The sequence below is a fragment of the Tursiops truncatus genome, chromosome 15 (genome assembly GCF_011762595.2).
Source record: "Tursiops truncatus isolate mTurTru1 chromosome 15, mTurTru1.mat.Y, whole genome shotgun sequence".
NCBI classification, from domain to species: domain Eukaryota; kingdom Metazoa; phylum Chordata; class Mammalia; order Artiodactyla; family Delphinidae; genus Tursiops; species Tursiops truncatus.
This window is the reverse complement of record NC_047048.1, coordinates 5,139,309-5,156,532: the sequence shown is the minus strand read 5'-3', so window position 1 is coordinate 5,156,532 and position 17,224 is coordinate 5,139,309. Positions and strand designations below refer to the sequence as shown.

General features: G+C 52.8%; 1 protein-coding gene across 4 annotated transcripts in view; it reads right to left on the bottom strand.

The window, feature by feature from the left end:
- Window positions 1-2,364: 2,364 nt before the first annotated feature.
- LMTK2 (lemur tyrosine kinase 2) overlaps window positions 2,365-17,224 on the bottom strand; it is a 173,914-nt gene continuing 159,054 nt past the window's right edge. For all 4 annotated transcript variants that reach the window (XM_019930678.3, XM_019930676.3, XM_019930677.3 and 1 more), the window contains 4 exons: window positions 13,578-16,539; window positions 7,375-7,507; window positions 6,909-7,151; window positions 2,365-6,018 (listed from right to left, as the gene is read on the bottom strand). In XM_019930678.3, coding sequence (XP_019786237.1) covers window positions 5,990-6,018; window positions 6,909-7,151; window positions 7,375-7,507; window positions 13,578-16,539 — 3,367 coding nt within the window. In that variant the 3' untranslated portion in view covers window positions 2,365-5,989. The remainder of the gene's footprint in view (window positions 6,019-6,908; window positions 7,152-7,374; window positions 7,508-13,577; window positions 16,540-17,224) is intronic.

Genomic DNA, 17,224 nt, shown 5'->3' with positions numbered 1-17,224 from the left:
GGCTCCAAACTGGTTGTCCTGGGGGGGGGGGGTGGCTCTGAGGGGGGGGCCTTTGGAGCTGAAATCCAGAACACAGGCCACCCCGCGGTTACTCCGCAGGCCAGTGGGCGCTCAGGGCAGCGGTCCCCAGTGGCGGCTGCCCAGCTGGTGCACAGTGACCCCAGGGTCCTTCCCAGACCCCACCCCACCCCCCATGCCCCTGTTTGACCTTACACTGACCCCTCAGACCTTTCCCTGGTCTGGTGGCCCCCTCTCCCCCTGGGTGACACGTACTGACCCCTGGACCTTTCTCCGGCCCCATGCCCCTCACTGCCTCCTGAGTGCCTCCTGGGCTTAGGTGGCCGTTGACACTTGCCTGAGACCGCCCACAGGCGCGGCCCCATCCTAGCCCAGGGCAGGCCCTCTGCCCGAGGCTGCACTACCTCCTGGTCGCCTGGACGTACAGGCACCAACTCCGGCCACTACACTCACGGTCCTGCCCCACTGGACGTCACACATGCAGGGACAACACTGGTGCCAGAATGGCTGTGGACTTGAGGAGGCCGTCGGAGGTCAGAGGCGGACGGTGACCAGAGCCCGCCGCAGTCCCCAAGCCCAACACGTGGATGGCGGCGGCCAGAGCTCGAGACCCGGACCCTCCACTCAGGTTTCCCTCCAGACGCCACCCGGCCCTGCCCCAGGGTCCTCTCCCCGCCGCCCCACCTGCACCCCAACCCCGTTACCTGGGGATCCGTGGCCGCACGCGCTGGGGCTGTCCACGGGGGACAAGGACACGTCGCTTTAGGCGCCGCGGGCGGGGCGGCGGCCGCATGTAAATGAGCCCGTGGGGCGGGCGCGGGGCGTGGCCGGAGTCCGCGTGTCCCCGCCCCGCGGCGGGGGCGGGGCGCACCTGCCGGCTGGGGACCTGGGGCCCCTCCCCGCCCGCCCGCGAAGGGTTCCCGGGCCGCCTCCCCGCCCCGCGCAGGCCCCCGGAGCCAGTTCCGCCGGCCTCGCTGCGAGCCGGCCGGCGCGGAGGGGAAGCACCTGGCCGCCGCACCTGGCCTTGGGGTTAAGGCTCAGCACTCGGAGCCAAAGTCAGATTCGTGGAAAAGCCGTTTTGCGGTAATACGAGTTTCTCAAACGGGCGGCGGCCACAGCCCCGAAGAGCAATAGCCCAGGCACCCCGCGCCCTCACCCCGCGTTTCGGGAGGATCCTGCAGCACCGGGGGCTTGAGGACCCGACCCCGCCACGCCCGCGGCGCCGGGCCAGGTGCGAGCCGGCGGAGCCCTGCCCGGGGAGCACCTGCCCGGCCGCCTGTGGGCAGCTCACCGAGAAATAACCGGTCATCGGTTTTAGGTCTCCAGGGGCTAGAGGCAGCTCGAGCTCAAAACCGGCTGCCACCCACCTGCTTTACTTCATCGTCCCCTGCCTCAGTTTCCTCACCTTTGACCGGAGCACTATAAGGCGTTAAAAGCAGCAACTGCACAGGGGTCTTGGGGGCTGATGGGAGTCGCCGGAGTGCAGCAGGACCCGCGGCGGCACACGGTCCTGGGCTCCCACCGGCTCCGGTCCTGCAGGCCCAGGGTCTGCGCTGGCCCCCGCACTTCCCCCGGACACTGCCACTCGCTGCCTGTCTTGGGCTCTGGGAATGGGAGTGCACAGGTCTCCTCCCTCTACTCCCCGAGGGTCACTCTGCAGCTGGTGTAACCTGAGCTGGGGCCAGGCCCCTATTTTGGTACAAGGAGGCCCATTTCCCTGCTTGTGACAGCTGGGACCAGGACAGCAAGGAGGGGACACTCGGGGAGCAGAAAGGCTGGTTTTGAGCTGATTAGCCTCTGGGCTTAGCGCTCCTTAGAGGCTGGATCTCAGAAATTAAAACGCTTCTGGGACTTCCCTGGCAGTCCAGTGGCTAAGACTTCCGCGCTCCCAATGCAGGGGGCCGGAACTCAATCCCTGGTCGGGGAACTAGATCCCACATGCGTGCCGCAACTACGAAGCCCGTGTGCCGCAGTGAAGATCCCGTACACGGCAACGAAGATCCCGCGTGCCACAACTAAGACTCGGTGCAGCCAAATAAGTAAATAAATACTAAAAAAAAAAACCAAAAAATGCTTCTGAAATTCATCCATGTTTGAATCACAGGTACGCTTTACGGCAGCACAAACAGTCCATGCTGGTTTTCCGGTGATTATGCAAATCTTCGTGTTCTCGGGTGCGTGGGGTTTAGGTCTGTCCCAGAAAAGGGCATCCCATCTCTAGAGACGAGGGCAGTGAGTGACCCAGGGCTGCAGGCGCCAAGCACCCACAGTGGGGCAGTGCCAGACTGCCCACCCCAGGCCTTACACCGTGGAAAACACACAGAATCAATGCGGTAACAGAATCTATAAATATATAACTATATTTATTTTGAATATTAAATAGTTTTTAAATTACAAGCAGTTTATTGAATCACACTATGCATCAATATACAGTAAAAATCTTACAATTTAAAAATGTACACGATTTAAACTGAAAGTTCATTAACTATTATATTGCCGTGAACCTCTTACAACTGTGTTAAAGCACAACAGGGAAACCTCGGAGGTGGGATGGCCCCATGCGTCCTCATTTGCGGCTGGAATGAAGCAGTGGGTACTCACAGCGGGCCGCTGTTACCGTCTATCTACGCCCGTGCCAACTTGAACTTAACCATGTTCCAGCCATTCAAATAACAGGTTGTTGGCGATTCAATACTGTCCACACATCTTTTAAGAATTAATTTACATACCAAAGAGTGTTTTACTTTTTGATAGCCAAAGCTTGGGCCAACCCTGTTACTACTTAGGAACGTTGTTTTTGAGACTTACACTTGAAGTAACTGTGTACACCCATTCTTATTTTAAGGCTACTTCTCCTAAGGCTAATATTTTGAAGCCCCTCGTAACTGAAGCCCGGCATCTCCAGCCTCACACTTGGTTCGCTTCTGGAATTTTCAGATGACGGGCTGAGTAGAGTAAAACCAGGAGCTGCCTCCCTTGCACCTGGGCCCTCAGGACAAACGTACAGAAAGTCATTAACCCCACGAACACCCTGTGGAAAGTGTTAATAAAAGAAGGAGGCTTTGAAAGGGGTTTCAGGGCAGCAAAACATACCAACACCTTTCTTAGATAAACCCATTTTCATAGAAACAATCGCCTGTACACTCAAAAATAGAACAGATACTCTGTTCTCCATTCAGCTTCCTGGAGCTTCTTCACCCTTAAGATGAATGGCTTCTTACCCAGACGCACAGTCCAAGTTTCAGAAGGATTTTGGGGGAGCACTTTTTCTACATTGCTCTTACTGGCTTATGACCAAGTCCTTTGATAACACAAATTAACATCTAGCTAGGAAGGAGATGAAGGTTAGATTATTTTTATTGTAGGACTTAAGATACGTAAACTCCACCAAAGTAAGACAGATCCCAAAGGAGGCCAGGAAATATCGTTGTGAACCAGGTATGACACACCTCACCCACATTATCTAGAGAATTCCACTGATACTATTTCATTGTGTAACTTATTAGAACAAAAGCGGTTTACAAACCCACCTACTGGTAACCGAGTGAAAAGAAAACTGAAACAAACAACAAAGCACATGCTGACATTTCAAAAATGGGCAGAAAATTTTAATCTACATAATTTCCTGTGTATTACTTGAGATTTCAAAACAACATGTTAATTCCCATGTTTATTATAAATATAAAATCTACCCGACCATGCAACACCACACTAAGACCTGCTACTCCAACCCAGCCCCACCCCTAGCTCCCTGTATAAAATGTTTTTGGCAATTCATTGTATCAGAGTGATGCAGACCTTAAAATAAATTAAAATGGGGATGATGGTGTTAAAAATCTCCTTAATCATAGTGAAAAATGGACAGCCCCAAAGCATCAATAATTTACCACAGGCTGACTGTAGAAGACTATCTAGTCTATGGATCCACTTGATTTTAGTCATTAGATCTGAACTCCTTAAACCCGTAAATTTAAAAAAACTAGTGTAACTGCCTCTCATTTTTCTTTTAACCAAGACTGGTAGGTGTAAAAATTCAGAAAACCCTGGAAGTCTCCAGAGCAAGAAGTTGAGAGTTATGACAGTTTTGGCAAAATCACCTCCTAATGCCCTGTTAACTGTGTTTTCAACATGCACGTCCCAGGGTCCGGCTCTGGCAGTGCTCTGTGCTCACACCGGGGGAGGGGAAGGGCACCCCTGCCGCTCTGGAAAGTCATTGCTAGTATAAAAAGGGGGCGAGCCAGAATTGATAACATAGGTCACAATTTACTATGTCAACTCTAGCCGGCGCACACACCTGCATCGGGTCCCCAAGCTCCCGTGACCGATGTCCTGCAGCCCCAGGCGGGCCTGGAGGGTCATCCCAGCCTCTCGCTCAAGTCGGGAAAGCACGTCAGCACCGGAAACCCCTGGGGTGAGGGGCCGGTGTGCGGGGACCCAGCCCCAAGGCCCCACCCGTATACACTGGCTGCCATGCTGCTGGCAGAGCAGAACTCGAGGGCCGCAGAATGAGGTCAGCTTTTTATTACCAACACCCGACACCTGCCAACATCATGAGGCTGCACTGGACACACTCGGTCCTTTCAGAGCAAGGGGAGAACTGGGGGCTTAACGCAGAAGGCGGGGGTCAGTGCAGATGAGCCCGGGGCGGCGTCTGGGGGCGACGGCCACTCGGGCTGCCCGAGGGCCCAACCAGGAGGACGTGCTGGCTGTGGAGGCTCCTCCGTCGTCCTCACGGCTGCAGGATGTAGTGTATCGCCTCGGTTACAGAGACCAGCCACACATGGACGGGACGTGATCCGGACTGGCTCTGGGGGCTGTGAGAAGCTCAACACCTCAAGCGCACAGACAGAATGAACACAAACCGTCCTCGGCCCCCAGGGCCCTCCGTGGAGCCGCTTCTATGCTCCTGAAGGGAGGAGTGACCACACAAGGGCCCTCAAGCCACCGCTGTCTGCGCTTCTAGAAACCAAGCAGAACAGCCGGCTCTGAGGGGAAGTGACTTGGGGCCCAGCTGGGAGGAGGCCTCGCGGCCTCTGGGGACAACGGGGGGACCTGGATGTTCCAACCAAGCTGAGCTCTGGGAACCACCTGTCGATTCTTACCAAAAGCGTTTTTTAAAAGTTGGGGGAGGGGAGGGTGGGAGAATCACACAGAGGGGCTGCAAGACCCGTCAGCCCCTCAAAGAAGCCTCAACTGCAACAAGGAAAAAACCACCTTAGAGAGAAGAGACAGAAATGTGTTTCATTCAATCAGCAGAACAGAGCAGTCTTCTTGGACTCATCAAAAATATTTCCTATAAGAACATAAAACACTAACATTCAGAATCATTTATCATTTACGAAAGAGTACCATATGTACAATTCCAACAATTTCTAAAGACAGCATAACACTCAAAATACTTAAGCTTTACAAGTACCATGCAAACAAACTATAAAACAGAAGAAAAAAAAATCAAACTAGTGGATAGCACCAGCTTGACCTGCCTTATTTTCCTTGAATAATTTAAGATTCTGTACAATATCAGGGACTCTCAGGACATTTATCCACAGTGCAATTACAGAAAGCAATTAGTGATTTCTTTAAAAACAATAAATATGGCTCACTGGTGCCAATTCCCATCGTGGTCCTCAGGGACCTGTGCACGGACGGGATGCACAGGTGCGGACGCGGAGAACACCCCACATGGGAACCAGAAACCGCCCAGAGACGACAGCCCCCCACGCTGGCCAGGCTCAGGCTCCCCGCGGACGGCAGGAGTGCCGGCCCTTCCAGCTGGCGGGGTGGCGAGGGCAGCAAATAGCTCTGGACGAGCTGGGAGACCACGCCTGGCCGGGCGTCCCGCGGCGCCGTTCCCTCGGCCTCCTGAGTCCTCCTCCGCTTCCCGTGTCAGCAGCTGTCGAGTGGGTGCCACTGGGCAGCCGGAAACGCCGCCGCCAGGGAGCCGCCTGGGCCCGAGGTGCCTTAGCATCACCTAATCTTTCTCCCCGTCTTCGCTGCTTCCTATTAGGAGAGAGCAAGCAAAGCTGTGTTTTAAAACGATCGTCACAGATAAAAACAGTGTGGACGGCGTCTGAGCTTCGCTGCAGAAAGAGGAACTGAAGCTAGAAGTGTGGCTCTCAGCCACCTGCCCGGCCGCTCGCCGCTTCCTGCGACAGCAGCACCTGCCAGGCTCCCTCGCAGACACATCTGCGCGGCTCACACGCGGCTCAATGCCAATGCTTTGGGCGTGGGAGAGAACTGGCTCTGAGCCCCACACATCTGCCCCCAACAGATCATTAGGTCATGGGCGTTATCTAATCGGCACAATTAAACCCAGGACAAACACAAATAAAAGCCTTTATATTCCGCAGTTATTATTATTTGATCTGCAAACTTCACATCAAAAAAGTGTACCTATTAACATTTATCTTCAATCTAGTTGTGGGGAAAAAAGGATCCATATGTTCAGATACCACTACTTCAAATGTGCCCGGCCCATGCCCTCCCCCGGGCCCTCTGGTGGCACACGAAGACTAGGACTTAATGGCAAAATCAACATTCCCGGGGGAGGGGCCCGAGTGCATTTGGGTTCAAGCCCGAAGTCAGAGCCAAGTGTTCTTCAGAGCATGAGCTTTCTGAAGAGCTGCTCCTCTCTGGGGGAGAGAAGGAGAGATGGGGGTTGGGAGCTAACAGAACAAAGGGAAAAAGGAGAAGAAAGGTGGCAGAGCAGCCCCAGGGCCACAGGGCCCAGCAGGGCAGAGACGGAGCCCGGAAGTGGGGGCCGAGGCCCCGGAGCACACTGCCAAGGCTGTGAGCTCTTCGTAAAGACTCGAACAGCTCTGTCTGCCAGCACCGGGAGAGCACCCCGTTCCCGGGCAGCCGGCCCTGCCCTGGCTCCGCACCCTGCTCACCTCCCTGCTCCATGTCCGAGTCTGTGAGGTGTGTGAGAGAGAAGCTGGCGATGCTGGCGGGTGTGATGGAGAACCTGGAGTAGGGCGCCCCGTGAGGCCAGCTGGGCTCCGTGCTCCGGGGCGGCGGCGGCGGGGAGAAGTACTTGGATGTCTGAAGGGAAGGTTTGGAGCGGAGGAGGTGACTCGTTGTCTTTGACATAAAAGGGTCCGGGGAGAAGTCATCGTCCCATTCAAAGCCTCCACCTGGAAGTAAGACATAAAAGTAACTCTCCTTTCATGACTTCGTTTTAAGGAACAGAGAGGGCAGTGCAGGCGTCCAGGTGGGCTCAGAGGGGCACAGACCACCCTGGGTGCAGACGGCAGAGCTGCCCACCCCACACCCGCAGGGCGACACGTGAAGTTATCCTCAGAAACAGCTCACATCACACTCAAGTTTAGTTGCTTTTTAAACCTGCCAATGAGATACCTTCTTCATCAGTGGAACTTTCGGAATTCATGCACCTGCTCGGGTAGGGGGAGCCTGACGACGGTGTGGGGCTGCTCAGCCCCGGCCCACACGCCTCTCCTCCGCAGCGGCCCAGCTCTTTGGTCGGGGTCTCCTGAAAAGCCCAACATAAGTTCCCATCAGCCAGCGCCTGCTTTCAGGAGCCCTGGGGCAGGGGCCCTCGCTGACCATTTGTGACCTGTCCCTCCCACCCCTGGGGAAGGTGGGCCGGGAGTCCGTGCCCCATCTCTCCCGTGGAACGGGGTCTAAGTGCCGGGCAGACATACAAAGTGGCCACGGGAGACCTCGGAGGAGGAGACGCAGCAGGCAGGTTGGGGCAGAGCGCTGGAGTCAAAGGACACCAAGCCAGCGGTGAACCAACCCCACCCCCGCCACTTGGGTCCTGGCTCCAGATGCAGGAAGCGGGGGGGTCTTCTGATGCTTAGACAGAGGAGAGGAAATTCCAGGGGTTTGCTTTTTTCCCCCTGTTCTCTTGCTCCCAGCCCAAGCAATCCTGGGTGACAGCAGCCGGGGTGGCAGGCACCTGTAATTCTGAGGGCGGTGAGCTTCCTCTCTGCCTGGAGAACCCACACGCCTTTTCCCTCCCTGTCCTCCCACTGCGCAGCTGCACAGCGTACTGTGGTAACCCAAAGCCCAGCCTTCTGGCCGGAGGACCAAGAAGAGAGTGGCCAAGACACTGGACAGCCCAGGGAGGGGGAGCTCAAAAAAGGGATCCCATCGGTTGTTTATGAGCTCCTGGCTTACCCCCAGCTGCTCAGGGTAGATCTGACCCTAAACAGCACACCAAAGCGTTGAGAACTGAATTTCAGGAAGACCACTGCCAAGGTCCAGTCTGGCCAGGGGGTGGCACATGCACAGGACAGGTTCAAACGGCACAACAAAGGCTCTGAAAGGGACCCCAATCCCCAGAAGGCTGGTTGGAACTTGTGACCTGAACCCAACTGGGTCGACGCCTTCTAAGAAGAAAATATCAACATTATCCATAGAATCTAAACAAGGCACAGAATCGGATAAAATAATAAGGGTACAATCTAAAATTTCTCAGCAAACAAAGAATAAGGAAAACCTCAATTCCCAGGAGAAAAAAACAATCAACAGATGCCAATGCCAAGATGTCCTTAGATGTTGGAATTACCTGAGAACAATTATAAATATGCTCTTACAAAGTATGGGAAAACACACTGGAAATGAATGGAAAAGTCTCAGCAAAAGAATAGATAAAAATAATGAATTGCGGATTTCAGAACAGAAAAATACAATAACCAAAATTTTAAAACTCACTGGGTGGGCTCAATAGCAGGATGGACATGAGAGAGGACAGAATAAGTTAATGTGAAGCAGATCAACAGAAATGATCCAATCTGAACAAAAGCAAACACTGGAGGGAAAGAAAAGAACAGAGCCTCAGGGCCCATATACTAGGATATTACCAAAAGGTGTAACGCTGGAGTCCCAGAAACAGAGAGACAGAGTGTGGTGAAGAAGAAAAGAAGAAACAATGGCTGAAAACTTCTCAAATCTGGTGAAAGACATAAAACTACAGGTTCAGGAAGCTTTGCAAACTTAAAATGAGATAAATACAAAGAAATCCATGCCCATAATCCAGAAATCCATAATCGTACTACTGAAAACCAAAGACAAAGAAAAAAAACTCCTGAAAGCAGCCAGGGACAATGCTGAAAGAAAAGAACTATCACCTCAGAAATCTATGTTCAGAGAAAATATCCTTAAGAAATGAGTGTAAAATATAGACCCTCTCAGATGAAGAAAAGCTAAGAGAATTTGTTAAAAAAAAAAAAAAAGGCCACACAAACTTTTTCAAACAGAAGGGAAATGATAATAAAAAGGAACCTGGAACATCAGAAATGAAAAAAGAACAGTAGTAACTATCTGAGTGAATATAATCCTATTCCTCTCCTCTTCAGTTTCTTAAAACATGTTTGATGACTAGAAGTAAAGCATAGAGCACTGTGTGATGGGGTTTTTGATGAATAAACATATGACACATCAGACAACCTGAAGAAAAGGGGTAGGGGGGGATGAAGGGCCCACAGGGTACAGGGGTTCTTATATTCCACTTGAAATGGTAAAACACTGATTCTAAGGAGGCAGTGAAAAGTTAAGTACGTACATTGTAATCCCAAGAACCACTCCAAAAACTACACTAAGAGAAGACATATAGTAAGAAATGCATAGATAAAAGGTAATTCTAAAAATTGTTCAAATTACCCAAAAGAAAGCAAAAAGAGGAAGAAAAGAAATAACAACCAGAGGAACAAACAGAAACACTGAATAAAATGGTGCACCTAAATCCAAATACAAATAATTCTATTAAATGTAAGTGGCATAAAATACCAATTAAAAGACAAAAAGTTTCAGAATAGATTTTAAAAACCACCTATGTGCTTTCCACAAGAAACTACTATCAAGTACAGGGATGCAGGTACGTATAAGGATGAAAAAAGAGACATCATACAAATACTACTCAAAAGAAAGCTACAGTAGCTTTATGAATATCAGAGAAAGGAATAAAGAATGACATCATATAATGACAAAAGGTCAATTCACCGAGAAGATATAATAATCTTAAATGTGTATGAAGCTAACAGAACTACAAAACAGATGAAGCAAAAACTGACAGAAATGAAAAGAGAAACAGACAAACCCATAATTATAGCCGGAGACTTCAACACTTCTCTCTCAGTAATAGACAGAACAAGTAGACAGAAAGATCAGCAACAATACAGAAGAAATGAACAACCAACTGCATCTGACATTTATAGAGCAATCCACCCACCAGAAACAAAATACACACTCTTTCAGGTGCCCATGGAACATTCACCAAGATAGACCATATCCTGGCTCTACAGCAAAACAGCACATTTAAAGGAGTGGAAACCCTACAAAATATGTTCTCTGACCAAAATGGAATTACACTAGAAATCAGTAGCAGAAAGGTAAAAAAAAAAAAATCTCCAACCCTTGGAAATTAAACAATATTTTTTATAAATAATCTGTGGGTCAAAGGAAAAGTCTCAAGGAAAATCAGAAAATGTGTTGAGGGACTTCCCTGGTGGCTCAGTGGTTAAGAATCCGCCTGCCAATGCAGGCGACACAGGTTCGAGCCCTGGTCCGGGAAGATCCCACATGCCGCGGAACAACTAGGCCCGTGTGCCACAACTACTGAGCCTGCACTCTAGAGCCCGCAAGCCACAACTACTGAAGCCCGTGTGCCTAGAACCCGTGCTCTGCAACAAGAGAAGCCACCACAATGAGAAGACCGCACACCGCATCTAAGAGTAGCCCCTGCTCACCGCAACTAGAGAAAGCCCGCATGCAGCAATGAAGACCCAACACAGCCAAAAATAAAAAAATAATTAATTAATTTAGAAAAAAGTCAATCACGTTTCTATATACTGGCAAGGAGCAAATGGAAACCAAAATTTTAAAATTACCTTTTAAATTAGCTCCCCAAGAAATGAAATACTTAGGTATAAATCTAACAAAACACGCAGAGGATCTGTCTGCTGAAAACTACAAAACACTAAGAAGAACTGAATAAATGGAGAGACGTACTGTGCTCATGAGTTGAAAGCCTCAACATAGTAAAAATGTCAATTCTCCCCCAAACTGATTTATGGACTTTATGCAACTCCCATCAAAATCCCAGTAGAATATTTTTGTGAATATAGAAAAGCAGCACACAGGCCCCCAGGCTCCCCATGTGCCCCAGGACAGGCAGTCCACCTCACATCTCTGGGGGCTCCTGGCTGTAAGACTATGACGCAGGTGTCCCGAGCATGGCTCTACACGGCTCCAAGGCCACACTGCCGAGCCCCGGCCCCGTCGTTACAATGACCAGCGCTGCGACGCATGAGCCTGAGCTCAGAGCTTATCTGCCCTGTGACAGGCTGGAGGGCAGCCATGCGTCCCGTTAATTGTAAGCAAGCATCACTGTCCACCGTTCTGGCCTTGAGAACACTGTGCGTCCGGAAGGGGCAGTGTGAGAGCTGAGGGTCAAACACCCCCCCAGGCTCACTTAGGGCCCACGAGAGGCACATGGGAGACCACCGATGTGTGGGGAAGCTAAGGAGACCCTGAGCGTGAAGTGCCGGCACCCAGACCGCTCACTCACTGTGCCGTGATTTCACAAGAAAGTTGCTTTACATGCAGTAAGTGTTCGCCAAGCATCTGCTGAACCAACAGTGAAATAACCAAGACACAGAACTGCCAAAACCCAGGAGTGCTCAGTTAAAACTCTGGAGCTAAGGTACTGAAGCTACTTCACAGTAAGAGCAGGAGAAAATCTACCAGCCGTCAGCCTGAGCCAGCAGGGGGCTGCTACTCCAAGGACACTGCGTGGAGCGCATGAGAAAACTACTAGAGATCACAGAAAGGAAGACTTTCAGGACTTCACCCACTTCCCAACTTTCTCTACGACACTAAGCCTCTCAAATCTCACGTCTACTAAGCATGTCTTACACTTGATTTCTGTACCTTCATTCTCATGCCTTGAATCTCGATCTCATGCCATCCTGCCCTGTCTTCTGAAGCCACCAAAACACCACCCCCCCCACAAAGTCGTCACAAGAGTGCAGCCCTTCTGTAGCCCAGGCGGGGGCTTCCACGGGAGCTGAGTTCATCCCTCTGCTGCAACTAGACCCCCAGACATCTTCCCCAGCCCTCACCCACCACTGCTCACGGCACACACTTTGTAACTCTTTCTATCCCACCTACAGATCGTCTGCTCTGTGGTGAAGTCTCGGTACAATTCAAGTTCACAGAGAAGGTGAAGAAAGGGCTACGTGAATCCGAACGACTGGTAACAAAACACAAAATCTGGGGCCATGTGATCCCTTCTCTCTTCCACTCTCAGTAAAAAAATGGCAAACCAGGGGTTTCCCTGGTGGCGCAGTGGTTGAGAGTCTGCCTGCTGATGCAGGGGACGCGGGTTTGTGCCCCGGTCTGGGAAGATCCCACATGCCGCTGAGCCTGTGCGTCCGGAGCCTGTGCTCCGCAGCGGGAGAGGCCACAGCAGTGAGAGGCCCGGTACCGCAAAAAAAAAAAAAAAAAAAATGGCAAACCAGTTTCCTAGGCTCCCTGAGCCCTCAGGTTCTGAAGCTGGGATGTGTATAAGCCTCCCGGCCCCTCTCACAGATCTGGTGAACTGAGGTTGGGGCCGGGAGTCTACTTTTTCTTTTCCCAAACACTTAACTACCTCTACCCTCCCTGCCCCACACGCCACAGTTCAAAGTTTTTTGAGCGACACTGTAGAAAGAGAACACACAGAAGCGACAACGCGTAAAGTAACGAGCAACTGAAAGCAGACCCAGCTCCCAGGGGAGAGGCGGGGCGGCACCCAGGACCCCCATGGGTGTGGGCAGAGCCTCAGGTGTGGGGCCCAAGAGGCCCAATGCTCAACGAGAGGCTGAGATACCAGGGTCTCGGTTCCAAGGACTAAACACAAAGGGAGGGCAAGCAGGTCCAAGAAGAAACCAACAAGGACTCCCACGCCTTCCAGAACGGGCGCTTCACTTACAATCCAGCTGATTCAAGAAGCAAATTCAAGGGCTACGAAGACTAGTCAACAAAGAACATTTAAAAAAAAAAAAAAGCTTGAACTGTAGGCTGCCTCATTTTTAAAGAGGCCGAAGGCTGGCCCCCTGAGTGGCGACAGCGGGCAGCCTGCGCAACCGCAGGGAGGAGGGCAGGGCCAGCCCCTGGCCGGGAGGGCCACACACTCTGTCCTGCTGCCCCGTCCCCGTCCCCACTCCACAGGCAGGGCTGCTGGTCGGTGTCTCCAGGGCTACACGTGAGCCTCGGACAGTTCAAGCAGCACCTGCACGCTGGGCATTACTGCCGACTGTCAGAGTATAAAAATCTGGTCTGGAAAGGGTTAGCGACTTCAGCAGGACTCTGCCAGGACACCCAGGAAGGGCATGCAGATCTTCTTCCTGTAATGTAACAGGAGTTCCCTGTGCAAACCCCATTTCTGCGTGTTCTTGGAACTGACACTGTAGCCAACCCCAAATTCCTTTTCCTGAGTTATCACAAAACAATCCGTGGCCTCGAAACGGCAATCAGAAAAAATAAGCACGCTCGTTCCCCTAACACGTTCTGGAATTCTCTAGCAGGACAACCTGGAGGTGACAGACAACAGATACCTGGTCAAAGAGATAGACTGTGACGTCATCGAAAAACGTCACCGCCTTCTTCTCTTTCTTCCAGTCGTCGGGCGGCTGGTCCGCGGAGGCTGAGGGCTTCAGCAGGCTCCGCAGGTGGCGGCCGTCCTCACGGCTGAGGACCACAGGCACTATGTGCTCCACCTCGTCCTCCGACTCGGAGCTGAGGCTGTGCAGGGTGAAGGCCCGGAGGTCCTCGTCCGAGTCGTCGCTGTTCTCGTCCTCCTCGTCCGCGTCGATTCCGTCCTCGGTGAGGTCGAGCACCCCTGGCACGCCGAGTTTCCCCAGGTACTTCCCTTCGACGTCTGGCTCCTTCAGCTTGGGGCCCTCGGAGTGGTCGCGCAAGGCCTTCTCCGCCATCGGGGCTGCTGGGCTGCCAGAGCAGAGGGGGGCATCTGCAAACGCCAGGAGTTCGTTGGTGTTGGTTCCGGTGGAAGCCAGCGTGCAGGGGGGCTCCTCCTGGGCCTCGAGGTCATCCCCGCTGCTGAGCTCCGAGTTCAGCAGACTTGAGGGGCTGCCGGCCTCACCGTCATCGGGGGGATGCATCTGCCTGGAAGCGCCAGCGGGCGCTGGTTCTGCCGCTTCTCTCGATTCCAGGTGACTGGCGCTCTGCCGAGCAGGGGGACACCTTTGGCCAGGCTGGCTGCTGCTGGTTTCCAGGCAGCCGTCCGGGGGGCTGGGACTCTGCTCTGGGGTGCCTGGCTCAGGCAGGGGCTGGTCTGCTCCCAAGGCCGAGGCCGAGGCTCCCGGGACCCCGTCCGACTTCTTATCGGGCTCAGAATCATTGTCTGAGAAGTAAGCGGAGTCTCGGTACGAGCCCTGGCAGCCAGGGGCAGAAGTCTGCGAGGTGATCTCTGCACCCCTGTGGCCATCGGCTGCGTCTGAGACGACGATGATGGGGTTGGGAGGTGGCCCCCCGCGAACGCCGTCGCCCGCCGAGCCTGCGTCGGGGGCTATGGCGCCGTCGGGGGCCGGGTGCAGCGTCCACTCGGGGGACTCCAGGTTCTCCGTCTCGTAGCCACTGTCCGCAGGCTTATCGGGGGGCAAGAGTCTCTGTGGCGTGTGAGGGCCTAAGGAGCCCAGTAAAACCTCACGGACATCCACCGAGTCCAGGGAGCCTGGGGTCTCCACGGACTGCTCCGAAGTCGGGATGGGCGTCGACAAGCTGTCCTCTAGAAGGCTGTCCTGACTGGCAGAGTCCAAGGAGAGGGCAGACACCAAGCCCCGCTCCTCTGCAGCAGCATCTTTACAGCCCAGCTGACTCAGAGCATCCGCGGCCTCTAAGGCCCTCTCGGGCAGGCCTCGACGGCAGTGGTCTTCCAAAGGTGGTTGACTTCGTAAGCTCTGCCTCAGTTCTGGAAGGCTGTTCCCTATACTCACCTTACTGGCCAAAGTGCTGTGGACAAGGCCTGAGTCGCTCTGGGTCAGTCTCAAGGCCCCCTCCCTCTGGGGAGTCAGGTCTCGGGACCTGTCGCCGGCGGGAGGTGTGTCCACCGGGGCAGGCGTGGAGTCTGGGTTTACCTCTCGGCAGACACCGTCTTCACGGACACCGACATCCAAACACGTGGGCTTAGCTCCGCCCTGCTTCAGGGGCACACCTGGAGCGACATCGTGAGGCGGCCCCTCTGTTTCGAGCGAGGTAGGAGGTACCTGCGCCTTCGGGCAAGGCGGCGAGGCCGCGTCCCAAGTGCCGTCCTTGGGCGCCACGCCCGGGCCTCTGCCCTGCGCGCTGACGTTTTCCTGCAGCAAAGAAGAGCCTGGTTTATTTTCAGCAAACTTAAACTCAGCATCTAGAGAGTTCCTACTCGGACTTTCTAATATGGTTTCAGGAAAACCAGCATTTCTAAGTTCTGTTTGAAGATCATTTATATGTTCTTTGCTGGACAAGGAGTCTTTCAGTAAGTTCTTCTCTTGAAGAAATAAAAAGTTTTCTGACAATTCTTCATCATCCAACTGATCGAAACCATCTTGGTGCACGAGGTTTTCCGATGAGCAAAGAGGCTCGCAGTCAAAAAGCTTACGGGGCTTTTCTTTCTTCAAGTGGTGCGTGATTACCGACTCTCTGGGGTCATCCAAACTGGAGCTTAAGGTGGTCGGCTTAAAGTCAGCTTGGACTCCATTTAGTTCCATTAAGTCAAATATTTTTTGGTGACTGGGCAAAGCCTCTGATTTGTCAAGATCATTAAATATACTGCCGAAAGGGCTCTCGGGGCCCTTGGTAACATGCACATCCTCGGGTACCCTGGCATCCTTGGGGTCTGTAGTGTTCTGGAAGAAATCCTCATCTGTACTGGACTCCTCTAATTCGACATTCCTGAGGGTCAGAGGCTGGGATGCTGTGTCACCGACCCTTTCTGGATTATCCATTTCCGTTGTGAGCAGTGCAGGTGGGTAATCCAGCTCCAAGTTGCTACCGCTTTTTTCTTCTAATTGGATGTAATAGTCGCTTCCGACGGAAAGGTTGTGGGCATCAAAGACAGGCACTACTCCGGGGGCCCGCAGGGGGACGTCCTGGCCACTGTCATCTTGCTTCCCGGGCCCGGGATCTGAGAGCGGACTCTCAAACGCTTCGGTGGCAAAGAAGATGCCGGTGTAGGACACAGCTTCGTCCGGGGGGCCCCGGCCGCGCTCCTCGAAGGGGTCGTGCTTGGCCGCCTCCCAGACGTACTCGAAGCTCAGGCCCTGGCTGGTTTCGGTCACGGTGAGGACCTCCTCCATCTCACGACCGAGCCGGTCCCTGGCGAAGTGGTCGAGGATGGGGAAGGCGGCGTTACTTGCAGCATCTCTGCTGTTTGTGTTTGGCTTGAGTGCATTCCACTGCTGCTCAAAGTCGACTTCCGGGTCCCTCTGGCTTTGCATCCGCAGGTAGGTGAGCAGTCTGTGCACATCCTCGGCCGCCGGCCTCTTGTCTGGTGACAGCCAGCAGAACTGTAAGACTTCATACCTGAGCAACACAGACAGGTGATTAGCGGACAGATGATAAATTGTTTTAAAATAAGGAAAGACCTCACAAGGACCCCTGGGCCAACTCAACACCCCAGAAGCCTCGACACTTTAATCACTGCCGACCACCTGAAGGGGTTCAGCTCACGGTGATATCAGCGTGAAAGGGATGGAGACAGATTTCTGTGTCCTCAGGACACTGCACAGTGTCACTGCAATTCTTTTGCTTTGTCATCTGTTCTTCTGGCGTTTTCCAGAGACTTAGCCACCGAATTTAGAACCAGTTCTAAAACGCTCTCCTCTTAACACAACTGCCATAGGTATTCTGCTTAGTAAAGGATGCACGTATCTAATGTTCTGAGATTTACTCACTTTATTTTGCAAGAATTCACACAGACAGATGCTGTTGTGACTAATCTCTAATTATTCCCCCAATAAAAAGTGTCACCATGATCTCCTGCAGCACATGGTTTCCTCGGGTCATGAAAGGAGCTGAGGGTGGAGGGAAAGAGTAGAGAAAGAAGCCCAGAGACGGCGGCAACCAGGAGCTGGTCCTCGAAGGGCTGGCTGAATGCGGCCAGCATCTTAAACTGTTGCCGTGAGTGGAAGGGAAGACAAAGACGATGTCATGGTATTAAGTTTACAGCGTGAATGTCCAGTTATTCTGGGTGAGTTAGTTCTAGCAA